Below are 20026 nucleotides of genomic sequence, written 5' to 3' on the forward strand. Positions count from 1 at the left end.
GGCTGCAGAACTTACCTCCCACTGTAGAAACTGAAGATGCTTGCTAATCATTTCCCAGCCTCCCTTGCAGTAAAGCCACGGTCACGTGACCCAGCCTTCACCAATCAGATGCACCATGCCCGGCTCCGAATCTAAATAAGTAGGGGTAGCACAGATACTTTCCATAAGATCAAGTTCTTGGTGCAAGAACTTGGTGTCATGTTGTGGTGACAGCAGTGGTTTCCTCAGCAAACTGTGCTCTGTGGGGGGCATGGCTATCTGATTTCCTTTTAATGAATTCCTTTTCTATTTAAATCGACCAGTCGCTATTGCTTGCAACTAAGAACCCTGATTTATACAGAATGTGGGTGCTACGGGCAACAGACACAGGTGGCAGAGCACCTGTGGGTGCTCTGTGGCAGAGGGCAGCTGTGACCCGCTTCCCATGCTGGGAAGCAGTGGCCCTGACATTGCTATTGCAAAACATTTGATTTACACCAAGGTTTGGCAAACTTTCTGTAAAGGTTCAGCTAGTAAATGTTTCATGCTTAGGTCATATGGTCTCTTCTGCCGCTACTCAGCTCTGCCTTTGAAAGCAGCCTTGAACAATATATAAATCAGTGGTTGTGGCTGTGTGCCAATAAACCTTTGTTTACAAAATCAGGTGGTGGGCTGGATTTGGCCCTTGGGCCATGGTTTAACCCTGGTTTAAACTGTCACCTGTTTTACACCAACCATGTACCCATGGATGTTGTAAGCATCAGAAAAACTTGTAGAAACACATCAGGATGTTGCCATGTTCAGCTTCTTAGAGCCTTGAGTAAGTTCCTACAAGAAAAAGTCAATCTTGGGTCAAAGATGGTCCATTTAACAACAAAAATGGAAGAAAATATGGCTTTATTGAGACTCTTTCTGCCTGAGGCCTGCAATCTAAATTGGTGGAGAATCCAATGATTTGGAGATTTGCAGGGATAAGCAAGTCAAATTCTGAAGCAGGGGCTGGTAAACTTTATTTGTAGAGGGCCAGACGGTAAATATTTTAACTGTTACAGGCCACATAAGGTCTTTGTTGCATATTCTTCTTTGCATTTTTAAAAATAACTCTTAAAGAATGAAAAAGCATTCTTGGCTTGAGGGCCATAAAAAAGGCAGGGCTTTGGCTAGCAAGCCAGGAGTTTGCTAAGCCCTGCTCTAGACTAAGGGTCCATGGTGTGGAGGCAAAAAGCTTAGCAAAGACATATGGGATGACAGGAAAAGATATGCCAGATCCTCAAGCATTCTTCACCAGACAAAGGACCAGCCTGGGGACATAGCTTGGATCGAGGGCTTGAAGAGACAGAGTCATAAGACTGGGAGGCAGACAGAGAGAACAGACCTGTGGTTACCAAGGGAGAGGGGTGGGTGGGGGAGGGGTGGAGTGGGAGTTTAGGATTAGCAGATGCAAATAGTATATATAGGACGGATAAACAACAAGGTCCTACCCTGTAGCACATGGAACCATATGCAATACTCCGTGATAAATCATAATGGAAAAGAATATGAAAAGGAACGTATATATAACTAAATCACTTTGCTGTACAGCAGGAATTAACACAACATTGTAAATCAACTATACTTCAATAAAATAAATTAAAAAAAAAAAAAAAAGACGGGGAGGCAGGAATTCTCAGGCTCAAAGATGAGGTCCACCTCATTCATATAAGACTGTAAAGCAAAACCACCCTAATACACTGCTACTGGATTCCTGACTGTCAAAATTCGTGTGAAGGGGCTTCCCTGGTGGCGCAGTGGTTGAGAATCTGCCTGCTAATGCAGGGGACACGGGTTCGAGCCCTGGTCTGGGAAGATCCCACATGCCGCGGAGCAACTAGGCCCGTGAGCCACAACTACTGAGCCTGCGAGTCTGGAGCCTGTGCTCTGCAACAAGAGAGGCCACGATAGTGAGAGGCCCGCGCACCGCGATGAAGAGCGGCCCCCGCCTGCCGCAACTAGAGAAAGCCCTCGCACAGAAATGAAGGCCCAACATAGCAATCAATCAATCAATCAATCAATCAATCAATCTTAAAAAAAAAAAAAAAATTCGTGTGAAAATAAATGTTTGTTGTTTTAACAAAAAAAAAGTCCAGATAAGAGCTCTGGCTGGCTTGGCCTTCCATGGCCAAAGGAACCGAGAACCTCCTGCGACTATCCAACCCTGAGGTACTTCTGAGACCCTAGGCTTCATGCCCACAGGAAGGAGGGAAGGGCGTCCTCCCCACTGCCCGTCTTAGATACAACCCTGGAGGACTGCGGACTAGAGAGATGGTCTCTCTGAGCGGAACCAAGGGCCCTGCATTGACCACCCCCGGATCTTACTCCCCACCAGGGAAGGGCGTGCTTGGTGTTGGTAACCAGCACTAAATGTGGGCCACTGGGCATTGATGTCCATTCTGCTCATCCGGTTTCCAAAGGGGAACATTTATGGTAGGAATCCTGTTCCTTTTCCTCCATTCTATATTGGGTACCTTTGGGAGTATATGACAACTTTTACTCATAGGTTGCTGGGCCATGAGGAGACACACTGGGCCTGATGAGAGGATATTAACACATCACCAAGTGACCCTGGAGTGCTTGTGACTTCAGGGTGTGTACCTCCCAGGAAGGGGTTGGTTCATTTCATGAATGTATAAGAATTTTTAAACTTCTTATAACGTTGTGCATGGATTTAGACAGCAAAGGGATGGACTTGAGTAGATAATTATGTTGCCCAGCTCACAGTCAATCCCCTCTTTTCTTTCCTAATAGTGTGGTTCATAAGTCTATCCCTCACTGAAGGAATCTGACCCCCAGCTCGGAGGTCAATGCTAAGCGTGGTAATTTAATTACCTCTGCCAGTGGTTGGGTTAAGTGTGAAAACTGGAATCCTCAAGCCAATGACACCAGGGAGAGTTTGCTAAAGGGCTTCTGGGAAATCTCTTCTTGTTCCTAAAAAAAGACCTAGAAAAAAGACAGTTCCTTCTTACCTGATTAAACCAGGGGATGGATGGCAACATTTTCTACTAGCCAGAGAGTACTGAAGGCTTTGCAGGCCATGTGAATTGGGTGGTAACTCTGCCATTATAGCGTGAAGGCATCCATACACAGTATCTAAACAAACACGGCGCGCCTGTGTTCCAACAAAACCTTCTTTATGGACACTGACATTTCAATTGCATATAATTTTCATGTGTCACCAACTACTATTTTTCTTGTCACTTTTTTGGGGGGGAAATTGGGACTAAAATAGTCTAGATCAGAGCAGGGACTAAGTTTATCACGATGTACCTGACACCTAGCCCAGTGCTTATGCCATAATTTGTACACAAATGTTTGGTGAATAAATATTTACAAAATCCTTGTGATGAATTGACCCCTTTATCATTATAAATATTTATGTACCCAACATCGGAGCACATATATAAAGCCAATATTAATAGATGTGAAGGGAGAAATTAGACAGCAATACAGTAACAGTAGGGGACTTCCATACCCCACTTTCAACAATGGATAGATCATCTAGACAGAAAATCAATATGGAAACATTGGATTTGAGCTACACTTGAGAGCAAATGGACCTGATAGAACATTCCATCCCACAGCAGCAGAATACACTTTCTTCTCGAGTGTACATGGAACATTCTCCTGGATAAACCATATGTTACGCCACAAATATTTGGTGAATGAATGATAGGTTGATTTCCTGACTGGAAGAAATATAAAATTGAGTGCTCTGGGGTGAACACTATCCACTTGCCACATGGAAAAAAACCCAAAAAATCTAGAAACATGAAGAATATGGACGGCAACCCCTGTGTGGGGACAAGGAAATGTGGGTCCCCGAGATAGAGCGCTTTTACTACTTTGGGCATTCCTTAGGTTAAAATGAAAGCGCTCTCTCTCTGGTTGAATTTTTCTTCCTTCCTTCTTTCCTTCCCTCTCTCTCTCTCTCTTTCTTTCTTTCTTTTTTTTTTCTGGAGAGTGCGCTATTACAATAGTCTTATTTTCATCATCACCAAACTCTTTAAAGCAAAAGTCTTATTAAATACAAACTGAAGAACAGGACCGGCTACATAACGTGCGGAGACCATCACAAAATGAAAATGTGGGGCTGTTTGTCCAAATATCATTCAGAATTTTAAGACAGGGCTAGCAGATCATTAACCAAGCATGGGGGCCCTTCAAGGTGTTGGCTCCTGTGCCACTGCCACTCATTCGTCCAGGAAGCTGGCCCATGAAAACCACAGAGGGAGTGGGAAATTGTCCTATGACCAATTGTCAGACATCCCTGGCTCACTGTAAAAGCCACATGTTATGATCTTGATGAGAAATCAAACGACCCCTTGCCACTCCAGACAGCAGCTTCTTCCTCTAGATACTGGCACCGCTGGGAACATTAGAGTCTGTTGCTCCGGGCAATTTGGTTTTAAACTTTATTTTTCAATGTACAGTTTCAGATTATACAAAACATAGAAAATGGACTACTTTAAAGGCACATTAAGTAGAAAGTATCTAACTACCCTAAAATCACATTTGTCCCCCGACCAAGATTCAAACTTAACCTCTACGCCTTTCCCTAGCATCTCCCCATCACCACTGCCCCCCAATATACAAAACTATCCAACTTGCTGTATTGTAAGTAACCTTTCAACTATTAGCAAGTTTAGTAATTCCCCCCCAGGCAGATTTTAAATGATGCTACAGCTTCTATTCAAGCTACCGTGTTTAGTGTGCTTACGTATGGGCTTGGGGGTCTAGGTTTCTTCATCACCAGTGAATATAGAGCATCCTAGGACTTCAGCCTGATTAGGGATGCGCATAGGCACACAACCCATAGCAGAGAGTGTGTGGCAGGGTGGGGGGATGTCTCCAATTTCCCTGTATTCGGGTATGAGCAACATTCACGCAGAGCAACAAATCAAGCATTCTCCAAACTCATTTGAACAGAGACCCGAAGTAATTTTAATGCAAGTAACAAAAATGAGTTAGTCTGTCTCCATCCATAGCCCCTCGATGAACGAATTACAGTACTTTATAAAAATGTCCTAAAATATGCAAACTATAGTTCCCTCAAATGCAGTTGTTACCAGTAATATATTTGGTCCTAATATTCGCTTCTTGGATGTCTTAGCTAATTGTCTTTGTTGTTGTCTGTGAATAACTGATCATAAGCACCAAGTAAGGGCTGAACCTACTGACGGGTAAGAAGGCTGGGTATTTTCTCGCTCATGCCATCCCCTCTTTCCCACCTCCCCAGGGCACATCACACCACAGGGGGAAAGGCAGCACTCCTGTTTTGCAAAAAACCCCGGCATCACAGATGGACGTGGGTACTGAATGCTAAACAGTAGTGGAGACCAGCCAGGAAAATCCATGGGTCATTTCAGATACTCACTCCTGAAGTTTTTTGGGGAAGGAAATTCATGCATTGCTTGGGGATAAGGCTTTCCAGATTTCTGGTTCGAAGGGGTTTTGTTTGTTTCCATTGTGACTACCAGGGAATTATAGAAAAGCCGCGTGAGCAGAAAGCTTGGGGCACTTAGACCCACCTTCCTCCACGAGGTATACGTAGCAGCCTGCCAACCCCAGGGGTGTGACCCGCACTCCTACCCAAAACAGGACTAATGACAGTTTTCCATTGAGGCAAGAAGTGACCATTTGTCCTGCCTCTGGCCCCATGTCCCCCTGTACTGTGCTGGTGGCCTCTGTGGGAGGGGCCCTGTCTCAGGCAAGATGTCTGGATTTGCTTGCCCCTGTGTTTTCAGAGCCTTGCACAGTGCTTGGAACACAGTAAGCATTTAATATTCTGTTGAAGCTGAATGAATGAATGAGTGAATGGGTAGCGGGAGAGAAAACCCAATCCTGCACTAAAGAGGTATCCACGGTGGCCCTAAACGACTCAAAGGAGGCATTTCCCCAGCTCCACTGGAACTGCACTGAGGGCAAACCACTGCCCCACGTAGCAGAAGGTCATTTACATGGTGCCAGTGCTGACATGCGCAGACGGGTCCCAGGCGCACCTCCCAGCAGCAGGCTCACGACACACAAGGGAAAAGACAGTGAGGTGCAAAGAGCTTCTCCCGTAGGCACTTCCCAAGGTCCCCGCATTGCCACACACCTCACAGCACTGAGGACCAGCTCCCCAGAGCCCTACCCCTCAGTACAGTCTCTGAATCCCTGGCAGCACTTACCCAGACCCTAGCAGGCAGCATCCCCCGAGAGGCACTTGTACCCACTGAAGTTTGAGAACCACGGCAATCTGGGACCCTCCCAGGGCTTCGTTCGCTGTCAGGACCCTGGGCCCCTCCAGGGAAGGAAGTGTTCTCCGGGTGTAACGCACACAGCACCGCCCCATCAGTGCCACCTTGCTCGGGCCGAGTGGAGTGATATTTAGGCTGATCTAAATCCTAAATGCTTTTAACAGGCAGGCATAGGGCAGGTTCCCTCCTGCCCACCCCACGGGCCTCTCTTCTGAATCCTTGGTTGTGTTCTCTGCAGCCTTGACTGCTCTTTGTAATTCGTTTTCCTAATTGGTTTTTAATCTGTCTCCTCCGCTAGACAATGAGCCCCACGAGGAGAGAGATTGTCTCGACATGGTTTCCCCTGTGCCTGGCACAAGCATCCCATCATTTATGTTGACGGATGAACGAAGGAATGGTGAATGGTCCTCTGAGGCTCCAGAAATGGGGGTTAGTAGAGGCCAGGCAGTCTTGAAGGCAGGCCAGGAAGAGAAGGAAAAGGCCTTCTGCATTCCGGTAGGGAGGAGGCTGCACCCCCATCCCAGGGTGTCTGGCTATCGGGACCAAGGCCTGGGACTGGAGTTTGGGTGGTCCAGATGTGAGCAGCTGTGCAAGAGACAGTGAAGAATGAATAGCTGATGGAGGCCAAGGTTTGGGCCTCCAGTGGCGTCTAGACCCACCTCCCCATCTCGACATGATGAGATCTTTAACATTTGTGAGGCAGCTCTGCTCACCTGGCCCTGGGACCGTGGTCCTCAATCTTAAGGCACCTGAGCACCACCAAGGAGCTTGTTAGAAATGCAGGTTCCCCAGCCCCATCCCTGAAGACTCTGATTCTGTAGGTCTAGGGAGGGACCGTGATAGCCTGCATTTTACAAGGTGCCCTAGGGGTCACATGCTGAGATTAGGGTGAGCCTAAATCTGAAACCCAGGTTAAAGCTCACCTTCCCTAAGGCAAGCAGGTGACTTTGTCAGCAAATCTGGGTGGCACTTTCTGGACCCAGCCCATTACAGGAGGGTCGGGGCTCTGGTCTGGATGTAGACAGAACACCAGGGGCTATACCTGTTTCTCACATAGAACGTGGCTAAACATCTGAGGAGGTTTCCTCCCTTACCGGGACCCCCCTCACTCCACCTTCTACCACTAACACAGAGAGATTCAGGAAGGGAAGCTGAGGTGAGGGGGGCTCAGCATAGCCCAAACCTAGGGGAAGATGTCCCCCGAGACCTGGCTTTCTTGGCCTCTTGTCACATCACATTACATCCCCATGGTTAAGAAAGATCCTGCTGAACACTTTTGGATTTGAGCATTGCTGGATTTTTGGCTTTGTTGTGTTGAGTCTTTCGGATGGGCAGGATTTCTGAATTCCAGCCTTCATAGTCTATTCTCTGATCTCAAGAATGCAAAAATTCTTCTCTTCTTTTGGCTTTTAAAGGAAACAATGTGTTTGCTAGAAAAACCACAAAAAAAAATTGATTATATACAAAACGGTTATCTGAACGTGGATTCTGTACTGCAGCGAAAGCGACCCAGCTCCTGGGCTCTATTTGCGCTTCCTCAGTATCAGGTACATGAGGCCGCTGATGAAGGTGAAAGCAAATGCCACCCAGGCCAGGATGAAGGAGTAGCCGTAGCTGCCGTCCGAGGTCAGGGCGTACAGTCTTGAGTTGTTCTTGTGAATGTCTTCGCGCCGGTCTGTATAAATGGAAGCTGCAATCATGACACACAGGCCTGTCGGAAGAAAGCCAGGGTCCAAATAAATCACAGACCACAGCATGCACCAGGGACCTGAGGGGACTATGGTCAGAGCTGAAGACGAACTTCAGTTTTTGTTATTAGTAGGTATTTATTTTAGTCTCTTGGAAAGATTACAACTAATATTTTGTAGCAGAATACTGCTGCCTACCCTGTAGCCATTTTGCTTCCCATTCTTGCTAGCTGAACTCAATGTTGTTTGGGCAGCCAGCTACTCAGCCCAGAGGGTCATAATTGGTCCAAGCCATCGGTCAGCCAGGCAGGAAGTAGTCTGCTTTGCAGGCCACGTACGGTCTCTGTTGCAACTACTCAACTCTGCTGTCGCAGCATGAAAGCAGCTATGGATGATACATAAATGAGTGGGCGGGGCTGTGTTCCAATAACATTTTATTTGCGAAAACAGGCAGTGGGCCAGATTTGGCCCATGGGCCATAGTCTGCCAACCCCTCTTGGCAATCCTGTTCCTGTTTACTTGCTATAGTTTATGGTTCCATGTGTCCCAGTTCTGGCCACAGAAAATCCTTCAGTGAAAAATATAATACCCTGAAAAGAGGGAGATGTGGGAGGAGAAAGCATTTTTTTTGTTGCTGTATTTTCCCTTGCTTACTGTTTTAGAACCTGTTAGGCCAGGATGAATGTCTGGAGCTGCAGCAGCCTTTTGGGGGCCATGAGGTCATTACTGACACTCTGAAGATGACAGCATGGAAGGATGGAAGGAGTGGGGCTTCTTGATGATGATGCTGAGCTGCCAAACCAACTCTGACACCTTCCACCATTAAGCGATTTGTTATATAAAAAAGTAAAGGTTTTTGTGGCCGAAGTCATTGTTATTGGATTTTTCTCTTCCTTGCAGCCAAAAGCATCCTCACTGAATCACCAACACTGACAGATATTAGTGGTAGGATGAGGTTAAGTACCCAGATTTTCCTTGGGGGACCTATGCTTCTCTGTACCAAGACAGCAACTCCTACTTACCCTAGAGATCCCAGCTCAGGCTTCATGTCTTCAGGACGCCTTTCTTGACCCCCTAACTAAATCTGAAGTCTGAAGTATAAAACATCCCACTGTGGCACAGCTGCCAACCTCTCCTTTCCAAGTCCTCACCTGCCACACTCCTCCCGGCTTCTACTCATGATTGGCTGGGAAGAGAGTGTTTACTCCAGGAAGTCCATCATTTTACTTACATGACATGAGCTGGATGATGGAGGTTAAAACAAATCTCTCTCCCTGCTTGAGGCGGAAGAGCTGGAGCACGAAGATCAGAAAGGCAATGCAGCAGAGAATGGTGGACAGGATCATGGTGGCCTGGACCGCCTGCACCGTGGAGAATTCTGTGGGGAAAGGGCAAGAGCTCATGACTGAGGACCACAGACCGCCCGGGCCCCTGGGGTACACAGTGACAGCTCCAGAGCAGGGAGGATGGGAAGCAAAAGGGCACCAGGCTTTCATCTGCACAGAATGAGCACAAGGGCAGCCAAGGAGTCTTCCTGACACCCCCTCCCTCCAGCGTCCATTTGTGCAATTGACCAGATGATCTCCAACATCCTTATCTGGAAAATGGAGCAAGAACCACCCACTCTGCAGTCTTCCTGGTTTGGGTATTGCCCCCAAGTGCCTGGCTCATGGTCAGGTTTTTTATTTAAAGTACAAATCATCAGGTTCTAACCTGGCAGATTCTGGATCAAGAGGCTGGAATGGGATGGGTTGCATCAGGATTGGGGGTCTGCACCGTATAAAGACCTCCAAAGGGATTCTTGGAGATACAGGGCTCATGGGGCTGAGGGACCTTCTGGAAGTGTTCTGTGGACACAAAATACCCTCTAAGAGAGTGAGCCTTGTGATTGTTATTTAGGAAAAGGGAAAGTGAGGGCTTTTTCAGATTAGCCTTAGTGAGTGGGGCGTGAGAGCTTGGGGCTCAGCACCGGGAATTTTCAGGGAAGAAAGGAGTTGGTCTTGGGTGGAGGGCACTGCATGTGGGAAGGACACAGGTGAGGCTATGACGGGGTCAAGTGCAGGGACTGGAGCCACTTTGTGTGGGTCTCAGTTTCCTCACCTGTAAAATGGGGATAGTAATAGCTCCCACCTCATCAGTGGGGGAACATGGAATGAACTCAACTATGTAAGGATTTCAGGCAGTGCTAGCAAAAAGGGAGCCCTGTGTAAGGGCTGGATGTTATCACCAGGATGCAGCTAAGACAGGTGAGGGAACAGCGCCCAAAGCTGCAGAGGAAAACCTAAGGACAAATCCTCTTTTTTTTTTTTTCAATTTTACCTGAAACTGACTGGAGGGAAGTATGATTTGTAAGTACATAATCCAACATTTACAGCAATGGATCCTGGTCCATTGGATCTCTCAGAGAGCATCTAGCCCCCTCGCCATTCCCTACGGTAAGAACAGAAGCCAGACCCCCCCCCACCCCCACACATACACACCATATGATTTCATATGAAGCCCACGAGCAGGAGAGAGAGAACCATGGTGACAGAAGTCAGAAACCCTGCTCCTTGGGGCAGGGGGTGGTGGGAAGTGAGTGGAAAAGGGCTCGAGGAAACTTTCTGAGGTGATGGGAATGTTCTCTATCTTGCTTTGGATGATAGTTACATGGGTGTATATATAATTGTCAAAACTTTGAACTGAGCCCTTAAGAAGTGTGCATTTCCTTGTTTGTAAATTATAGCTCCATTAAAAATAAAAATCCTGCAGGCTACCCTGAGGTGAAATACATCAGAATCTCTGGTGTTGGGATCAGACAAGAAGGGGGGCAGGGCATGTAAAGTCCCCCAGGGAATTCCAACGTGGGGCCAAGGTTGTGACCCTCTGGCTTAGAGCAGAGCTTCCCAACTTTGCCCAATCCCAGGAATCACCTAGGGGCTTCTTAAAATAGATTCCTGGGCCTCTTCCTCTGAGATTATGATACAGTCATTCTGGGATGGGCACCAGGAATCTGTATTTTTAGCAAGTACCCCAGGTGATGGGGTAAATATGGAAAACATGGCTGCTGCTGTAGACTGAATGTTTGTATCCCCCCAAAGATTCATATGTTGAAATCCTAACCCCCAATGAGATGGTATTAGGAGGTGGGGGCCTTTGGGAGGTGATTAGGTCATGAGGGTGGAGCCCTCATTAATGGGATGAGTGCCCTTATAAGAGACACAATAGCTTGTCTTGCTCTCTGCTCTCTGCATGGTGAGGACACAAAAAGAAGGTGGCTGTGTGCAAACCAGGAGGGGAGGCCTAACCAGACACTGGATCTGCTGGCACCTTGTGAGAAATAAGTATCTGTTGTTCAAGCCACCCCATCTATGGTATTGTCTTAGCAGCCCGAATGGACTAAGACAAAGGCTTTAGAGAAAAAGATGGATTCATTTTTTTTAGAGCAGAGTTTCTCAAAGCTGGGGGGTGGGTGCAGCATGTACCACTGTTGGCTGATGAGATGAACGTAGGTGGAACCCAACCAGGTCACCGAACAACCAAACCTCACCTAAAGAGAGGAATGTTCCCTTTGCTCGTGTTTAAATTCGTCCAAGGACCCCAAGGAGGAGGAGGAGCTCTACACGTGGTGCTTTTGCACTTTTGTAACACCTGCCAGTATCTGGGTGTTGGTGGGGGTTTTGGTTTTTAACCAGGAAAGAACCAGAAACAGATTCAAAGCCATCAAAAGGCAAGTGCATCTGTTCAGAATTTAATAACATCATTTGGTTTTCAATGTAGTTTTTTTTTTTTATGTTTTCTTTCTTTTATGGTAAGTCATACCAGTGTGTCACTTACAACAGGCAGATAAAGTTCCCTTTAAATTAAATTTATGTAGGGAAAAAGTGAACTGTTTTAAAGCAGGTGTTGGCATGGTTTTTCTGTAAAGGCCAGACAGTAAATATTCTAGGCTTTGTGGCCATTCGGTCCCTTGTTCATTGTCTTATTTTGGGGGTTTTTTGCTTGTTTTTTTTTACAATGCTTTAAAAATATAAAAACCATTCTTAGCTCATTGGACTGAATCTGGCTGGTAGTTTGCCAGCTAGTTATTTTAAAGGAAAATAAGGGAATTCCCTGGTGGTCCAGTGGTTAGGACTCCGCGCTTCCACTGCAGGGGGCCCAGGTTCAACCCCTGGTCAGGGAACTGCAAGCCGCATGGTGCAGCCAAAAAAAAATTTTTTTCAATTTAAAAAAATAAAGAAAAATAAGAGGTAAGAAATGCAGATAGGGGATGTTGTATGCAAACGACAGAAGCTTGGAAACATTGCCTCAGAGCACAGCCAGTGCTCCCAGCTGACCAGGCATCCTGGCAACGATGGGGCTCCAACAGGGAAGAATGGCTGTTTCCAGGGTCAAGGGTTAGCACAGCAGAGAAACAGACCCAGAGGGGAGGTGGCGTGGATTGCATTATGTGTTTTAGAATGCAGGCTTCAGAGTTGGTCATGTCTAGACTGGAATCCTAACTCCATCATTTACTCCTGACTTTGTGAACTTGGGTTTCTTCTCTGTGTCTCAGTTTCCCCATCTTAAAACAGGGCCAACAGTCACTTATGTAAAGGACTTAGCCCAATGCCTCCCAGTAAACCTTCAATAAATGATGCCTTCTATTGGTATTTTTGCTTTTATTATGAATGTTGACATTGTTATTGATGGAATAGCGAGACTTTAGGACCCAGTGATCAAGGTCCCTTGCTCTCTAAATAGGATTCCAGGAAACAATACATAAAAACAGGATGTTTGTTAAATTTGAATATCAGGTAAACAAAAACAATTTTTTTAGTATAAGTATGTCCCATGTAATATTTGGGACATACTTATACTAAATTATTAGTTGTTTATGTGAGATGTCAAATTTAACTGGGCATCCAGTATTTTATCAGGCACTGGGAGCCAAAACGCGTCTTCTATCAGTTCTACAACAGAAAACCAACCCAACCAACCCTTCCACAGTGAAGGAGAGGGGTTGGCATGTTTTTAGGTGCGATTTTCTGTATTTGCAAAGCCCTTTTGTCTACTGTGGCTCCTGTACAGGGACAGGCATGGCAGATGCATTGCTGTCACCTGCATGTACAGCTGAGGCTATTGAGAGTCTGAGCACTCACATGACCTGCCCAAGGTAAGGTCACACAGCTCTTAAAGGAGCCAGCTCTCAGGTTTCTGCCCATTAGGCTGCTCAGATGCAGGGAAGTAACACAGATGTCTCTGAGCCTATTTAGAGGTGTGGGGAGAAGATTTTAGATGAGGGCGGAAGCTGAGAAGGGGTGAGGGAGGGAAGCTCTGCTTGGCCAAGAAAGAGAGAAGAGAAGGGTGGGGCCCAGCATTCCTGGAGTTGGTGCCCTCTGGCCTCTGGTTTCCCCACCCCCTCCTGTCCCCAGCTTATGCTGACCCCTGCTCAGCATGCCCTGAGCAGCAGCCAGGCCCCTCTCTGCACAGGCTGTGATGAAGGAGGGGTGAGGAGTCAGACAACAGGGAAACCTTTCTCCCGAGGGATCTTTTGTCACTCAGTGCTTTCCCATCAGCTTCACACCCACCTTGAATGGAGTCATCGATTTCTGTACAATTCGTGTTGTTGACGCATACTCTCCAGATATCTGCAAAAAACTCCTCTCCTACCCACCAGGCCTGTAACACGAAATGGAAACACAGGGAAAGGCTGTTCGTTCATTATGAAAACACGGGCCCCTAATCAGGTGAGGCACAGGAGTAAATGAAAATTCGGGACCGGTGCTTCTCAACCTGCGGTGTGCACGCAGGTCACCTGGGGATCTGGTTAGAATGCGGATTCTGATTCAAGAGGTCTGGGGTGGGGCCTGAGAGTCTGCATTTCTAACAGGCTCCCAGGTGACGCCCACTCCACTAGTCTGCTGAAAGGGAAGGTCCAGGCCCTCCCAGGACGTGGACGAGGAGGTGAGGCTCAGCTGGTGGTGATAAGAGCAGCCGGTGGTGAATTCCACCAGAACTGCAGGGGCGATGCCGGAGGGGAGGAGGGAAAGGATGAGATCTAGCGGGGAGAGCCTGTTACGGGTGAAATAATCAGACAAAAGACCCTCCTGCTTCCCATCCAAAGGCTTCCGTTTCTCTCTGTGCTCCCGCCGCTCTTTTGCCCCCGGATGGGCCTCCTTCTGCTTTCCGTCCACCCGAAGACTGGAATCTCCCCCCAACCCCACGCCCATCCAGGCAACAGTCAGTCACTGAGCTCCCACTACGTGCCTAAGGACAGTGCCAAGCGCAATTCCTAACTCACAACGAAGACCGCATGACTCACCGACTGGCCAGAATGCCCACCTGTGTCTTCTCAGTAAGGGCCATGGTAACAGAAACACCCACAGGATTAGCTGGTGCTGTGGCTGATGGCTTTTCTGCCCTTAATGTTAATCTATCCCTTTCACTATGTCTGGGACCTTTTCAGGATCCCAAGGGACTAGATGAAAGCAATAGAAAAAGATTCTAAAAGCACATGCAAAACCACTTAATAATGGTAGGTCCCCGGGACTTTAACTTACAGCATCAGTGTGGTCCCTGCCCTGGCCACTCATGGCAGCTCTTCCAGAACCTCCAGGAACCCAAACCCAAACACTGCACTCCTTACAGGATCCTTACAGGATGTAGAGCCAGGAGCCTCTGGAACGTTTCAAATCCCAGCTCTGCCACTTCCTGCCATGTCAATTCCAGCAGGCTCCCTAAATGCCCTGAGGCCCAGTTTCCTCATCATAAAATAGTGCCAGGAGAGGACCTATCTTGTAGACCTGAGGGGGGGGATCAGATGAGATGACGCACATAAAAGGGCCGCACATACGCGCTGCCAGAGTAAGTACTCCCTAAGTGACAGGTGTTGTCCTGGTCCGTGCTGTTGTTATTTTGATGATTAATTGACAGGAGTCTATATGCAGCCAGACTGGATGGTTGCTTGTAGGTGCACTTTTTGGCTTTCTGAGCAGACTTTCTGACTCTAAATGTCTCCACAGTCTGAAACCATCAGGATTGAAGCCAGGCCTTTGAATCAGGGTGTGGGCCATAGGGCATCTCTGGTAAAAAGCTTCATTTCCTGCCAGGAGGGATGTTAATCTATGCCCATAGGTTATTTATGAAATGCTATACGGCTGTGAGCTGGACACTCAAGGAAAGAACTAAATTTTTCATGGGCTCATGGGCAGAATGGGGAAAGTTCCAAGCATGAGCTCTGCTGGGAAGAGCATGGCTGGGTGGGCTGGCAACAAGGGATCCTGTCAGTAAGCAGATGTCAGAGACAGGAGGGGGCAAAGATCACCTGGGATGGGTCATCTGGGAGATCTAGGGCAATGGTCCTCAACCAAGGGTGATTTTGCCTCCCATGGGACACTTGGCAATATCTGAAGACAGTTTTGGGCATTACAACTAGGGGCTAGAGTGCTGCTGGCATCACGTGGGTAGAGACCGAGGATGCTGCTAAACATCCTACGATGTGCTAAACATCCACAAAAAGAATGATCCAGCCCCAAATGACAACCGTGCCACGGTTAAGAAAATGACCTGCAGAGGGCTGAATTTAAGCCACATCCTCATAGGGCTTCCTACAGCCAAGGCATCTTGCCAGGCTCTGTGGGGGACTCAGGGATGAGAGGACCAAGGTCCCTGCCCGTCCAGACACATGTGATGCTTCGAACTGCCACACTTAGGCCAAGAGTCCTCGGGCCCAGGCTGAGGAGACAGGTGTGCTTGGTAGGGAGGATAACCCCAAATTATAATCACCTTGGGGGAGTTCTCAATCCTACTTCTACCGACTCTAGGATCCAGGGGTTCTGGGATGGTCAAAAGGAAAGGGAACTTACATTGTCGATGGTGGCAATGAAAAGCAACGCCGCAGACGTGATGTGGAAGAGGATGATGAAAGCCAGAAGCACCAACATTTTCACGGGGCACGGTGGCGCACGGAGTAGCGTTTAAAGCCCAGAGGAGATGTGCTAAAGAGGGTGAAAGAAATTCAAATTTGTCAGTGACAAAGCACGAGGAAAATGAAAAATAAGCAACTTTTCATGGGGTTTTAGAAAATCTTAAACAGCTCTCCCCATCTTTCCTTTGCCTAGAGACTTTACTGGACAAAGTCTGGCAGGAGAAGCTCTTCTCTGTTGCATCCAGACGCCAGATATTCCTTGTGGAGGAGAAGAGGTGAGGACCAATTAAAATCCCTCATTTAGAAAAGCATGGCAAGTCTTCGAAGCAGCACACCGCGGGCACCAGGGCAGGAAAGAGTAGCTCTGTGTGTGCTAAAATGCTGTTCCGGATCCCCCACCCACCAGGCAGTGCCATGGGGATTTCACAGCACCAGAGTAAGCCCACTGTCTGAGTAGTCATTAACACAGTCCCTGCTGCCCTGCTGCGTAACAAAGCAAACGTGATCAAACAGGAAAATATTTCCTAAGGATCTGACCATTTATAAAATTAATCCCAATGTAAGTTGGTGCAGCCACTATGGAAAACAGTATGGAGGTTTCTGAAAAAACTAAAAATAGAATTGCCATATGATCCAGCAATCCCAGCCCTGGGCATATATCCACAGAAAATTCTAATTTGAAAAGATACATGCACCCCAATGTTCATAGCAGCACTATTCACAGTAGCCAAGACATAGAATCAACCTAAATGTCCATTGACAGATGAACGGATAAAGAAGTTGTGGTATATATGTATACATAATGGAATACTACTCAGCCATTAAAAAGAATGAAATAATGCCATTTGCAGCAACATGGATGGACCTAGAGATTAACATACTGAGTGAAGTAAGTCAAAGACAAATATCATATGATATCACTGAATGTGGAATCTAAAATATGATACAAATGAATTTATTTACAAAACAGAAAGACTCACAGACACAGAAAACAAACTTATGGCTACCAAAGGGGAAAGAGGGTGGGGGAGGGATAAATTAGGAGTTTGAGATTAGCAGATACAAACTACTACATATAAAATAGATAAACAACAAGGTATAGCACAGGGAACTACATTCATTATCCTGTAATAAACCATAGTGGAAAAGAATATGAAAAAGAAAATATATGTATATGTGTGTGTGTATATATATATATATATATATATCTGAATCACTTTGCTGTACACCAGAAACTAGCACAACACTGTAAATCAACTATACCTCAATAAAAAATTAAAAAATGAATCCCCACTCAAACACCCCTCAATATCTAACCCCATCTGAATAATATCCAACCACAAAAATCAAACACAATGTGTGGCCGACAGCCGCAGTTTCATTTTCCTCTCTCTGCACATGAAAAGACTGCATTTCCCAGCCTCGCCTGCAGTTAGGGCGGAGCCTTGTGACTAATTCTGGCCAATGCGCTGTAAGCAACATTGGCTTATGTCATTTCCAGGCTGAAGCATTTCCGGTCTGAAGAGCAGGTGTGAGTTCTCCATGCTCCGTCACCTTGATGAAGTAGCTGGGATGGTGGAGCCGTGATATGTTGAAGCCTCACACTTTGGACAGATACTGTGATTGGGAAATAAGCCTTTGGATGTTAAACCACTGAGATTCCAGGGTAAACTTTTTTTTACTATGGTTGGACAGTCTTAATCATAGAAAACGGAAAGCAATGACAAAGTGACATTGGAAATCTTGCAAAAGAACTAGGGTTGTATCAAGTTGATGAAAGTGACACTGAAGAACAGGTCAAAAGGCACCGAAGGGGTTAATACATGAAGACCTGTCCAAGCTGAACTAGTTAGCAATAAAAGAGGAAAAAGATAAACTTGAATGATGTGGAAGAAGAAGAAAAAGGAGAAGAAGAAGGAGGAGAAGAAGAGGAAGAAAGCAAAGAAAGAAAGCATTCAAAAGAATGCTTTGAATATCAAAGGATAAACAGCAACACTTGGGAAAACTGATGAAGTCTTTGAACATTTTTGCAAAAATGACCATCGTCTTGGTCAAACGACACACAAATGTCAAGCAAAAATGTCACATCAACCAATCCTGTTGGACAAGTGAATGCTACTAACTCCCCAAATCAACACTTGATTCATTCTTCTTTCATTCCAATAATTTGTACCAGTTACTATTACTAAAATTTTGTGTAACATAAAATTAAGTTTTAGTTTCACTTTTAAAAACCAAATCAGACCTTGTTTTCACTATTTATGATAACATTATAGCACCAGTTTTAAGTGGATTGATTTTATTTGTTAACAGTCTCTTTCTCTCCCTCCAAATACTCCACCCCCCAACACACATTTTTTCTGAACCATTTGAGAATAAGTTGCCTATGCCATTATTTACGTCTAAATATTTGTGTGCATCTCTGAAAAACAAGGACATTCCCGTACATAACCACAGCATGATAATCACAAAAATTTCACATTTTACAATGTTTTATCTCACCTACAGTTCATATTCAAATTTCTCCAATAATCTCAGTAACGGCCTTAGCTATGTTTTTGGTCCAGGACAAATCCAAGATAATGCATTGCATTTTGTTATCACATCATATTAGATTCTAATCTAATCTAATCTAATCTAGAATGGTTCCTTAGCCTTTCTTGGCCTTTCCTGGCATTGATATTATGTAAGAGTACTGACCATTTATTTTGTAGAAAGTCCCTCCATTTGTTTAATGCTTCCTAACGATTAGATTCAGGGTATGCTTTCTTGGCAAGAATACTCCATACTCATGTGTCCTTAGTGTGTCCCACCAGGGGGCATAGGATGTCAGGTTGTCCATTATTGGTGATGTTAACTTTGATTAACATCACCAGATTTCTCCATTGTGCATTTTTCCTTTGTAATTAAAAAGTAATCTCTGGGGAGGTATTTTTTAAAGTGTGATAAAATGCACATAATTTTAAAATGTACTATTAATGACAATTAGTACATTCACAATGTTGTACATCCATCACCACTATCTAGTTCCAGAACACTTCCTCACCTTGAAAGGAAACCTTGTACTCATTAAGCAGACACTCCCCATTCCTCCCTCCACTCGGCCCCTGGCAACCACTAATCTGCTTTCCTTCTATGGATTTTCGTATTCTGGATATTTCATAGAAACGGAATGACACAAGATTTGTCCTTTTGTGTCTGCCTTCTTTTATTTAGCAGTGTTTTCAAGGTTCAGCACATGTAGGGAGATATTTTGAGATGATGTAAAGATTTAATCTCTCATCAAAATGTCACCCCAATAGTTTGAGCATCCACTGATATTTCTGAAATAGAATCATTTAAAATAGACTTTTTGGACAAATACCATACGATACCACTTATATGTGGAATCCAAAATACGACACAAATGAACATATCTACGAAACAGAAACAGACTCACAGACGTAGAGAACAGACTTGTGACTGCCAAGGGGGTTGGCGGGAAGGAAGGATTGGGAGTATGGGATTAGCAGATGCAAACTATTATATATAGAATGGATAAACAACAAGGTCCCACTGTACAGCACAGGGAACTATATTCAATATCCTGTGATAAACCATAATGGAAAAGAATATGAAAAAGAATATATAAATGTATGTATAACTGAATCACTTTGCTGTACAGCAGAAATTCACACAGCATTGTAAATCAACTATACTTCAATGAATTTTTTAAAAAAAGAATAAAATAGCTTTTTTCTGATACCAACTCTCCCACTTAGAGAGCTGCACTGCACAAACCCCTCCAAACCCTCCACCCTTTCTCTGACCAGGCTCACTCTCACTCGTGGGATGCATTATTCCCTCGTGAGACTGAACAAGGCTCGTGAGCTCACACAGGGGCCCCTCTTTGAGACCCAGGACTCATTAACCACGAGCCAGGAGCCATGTGGCTTCAGAGCTCAGCCTGGGCGGTCCCAGCCGCAATTCTGTGCATCATTTGGAAGAACCCTGTGAATCAGCTCAGAGATTCTTCCAATTCTTTTAAAAAGGACAAATTCCCCTTTGTTTAGGCCTGCATCATTCTTAGCTGCCATGCCATGCTGCCTCCAAATCGATGCGTTTCTGACCCTCACAAAAAAAGGTGCATTACCACACTGAATGCCACGTTACTTTAATATCAGCTGGAATGCCAAAGTGCCAGCATCACAGGCAGT

The 20026-nt window shown here is 45.7% G+C and overlaps 1 protein-coding gene across 2 annotated transcripts in view; it reads right to left on the bottom strand.

Annotated features, from left to right (window-relative positions):
- Positions 1 to 4413: 4413 nt before the first annotated feature.
- Positions 4414 to 20026, bottom strand: part of EMP2 (epithelial membrane protein 2) — a 40839-nt gene continuing 25226 nt past the window's right edge. For both annotated transcript variants that reach the window (XM_061209317.1, XM_061209318.1), the window contains 4 exons: positions 15769 to 15900; positions 13492 to 13582; positions 9174 to 9320; positions 4414 to 7965 (listed from right to left, as the gene is read on the bottom strand). In XM_061209317.1, coding sequence (XP_061065300.1) covers positions 7778 to 7965; positions 9174 to 9320; positions 13492 to 13582; positions 15769 to 15846 — 504 coding nt within the window. In that variant the 5' untranslated portion in view covers positions 15847 to 15900 and the 3' untranslated portion in view covers positions 4414 to 7777. The remainder of the gene's footprint in view (positions 7966 to 9173; positions 9321 to 13491; positions 13583 to 15768; positions 15901 to 20026) is intronic.

The sequence above is a fragment of the Eubalaena glacialis genome, chromosome 13, assembly GCF_028564815.1.
Source record: "Eubalaena glacialis isolate mEubGla1 chromosome 13, mEubGla1.1.hap2.+ XY, whole genome shotgun sequence".
Taxonomy (NCBI): domain Eukaryota; kingdom Metazoa; phylum Chordata; class Mammalia; order Artiodactyla; family Balaenidae; genus Eubalaena; species Eubalaena glacialis.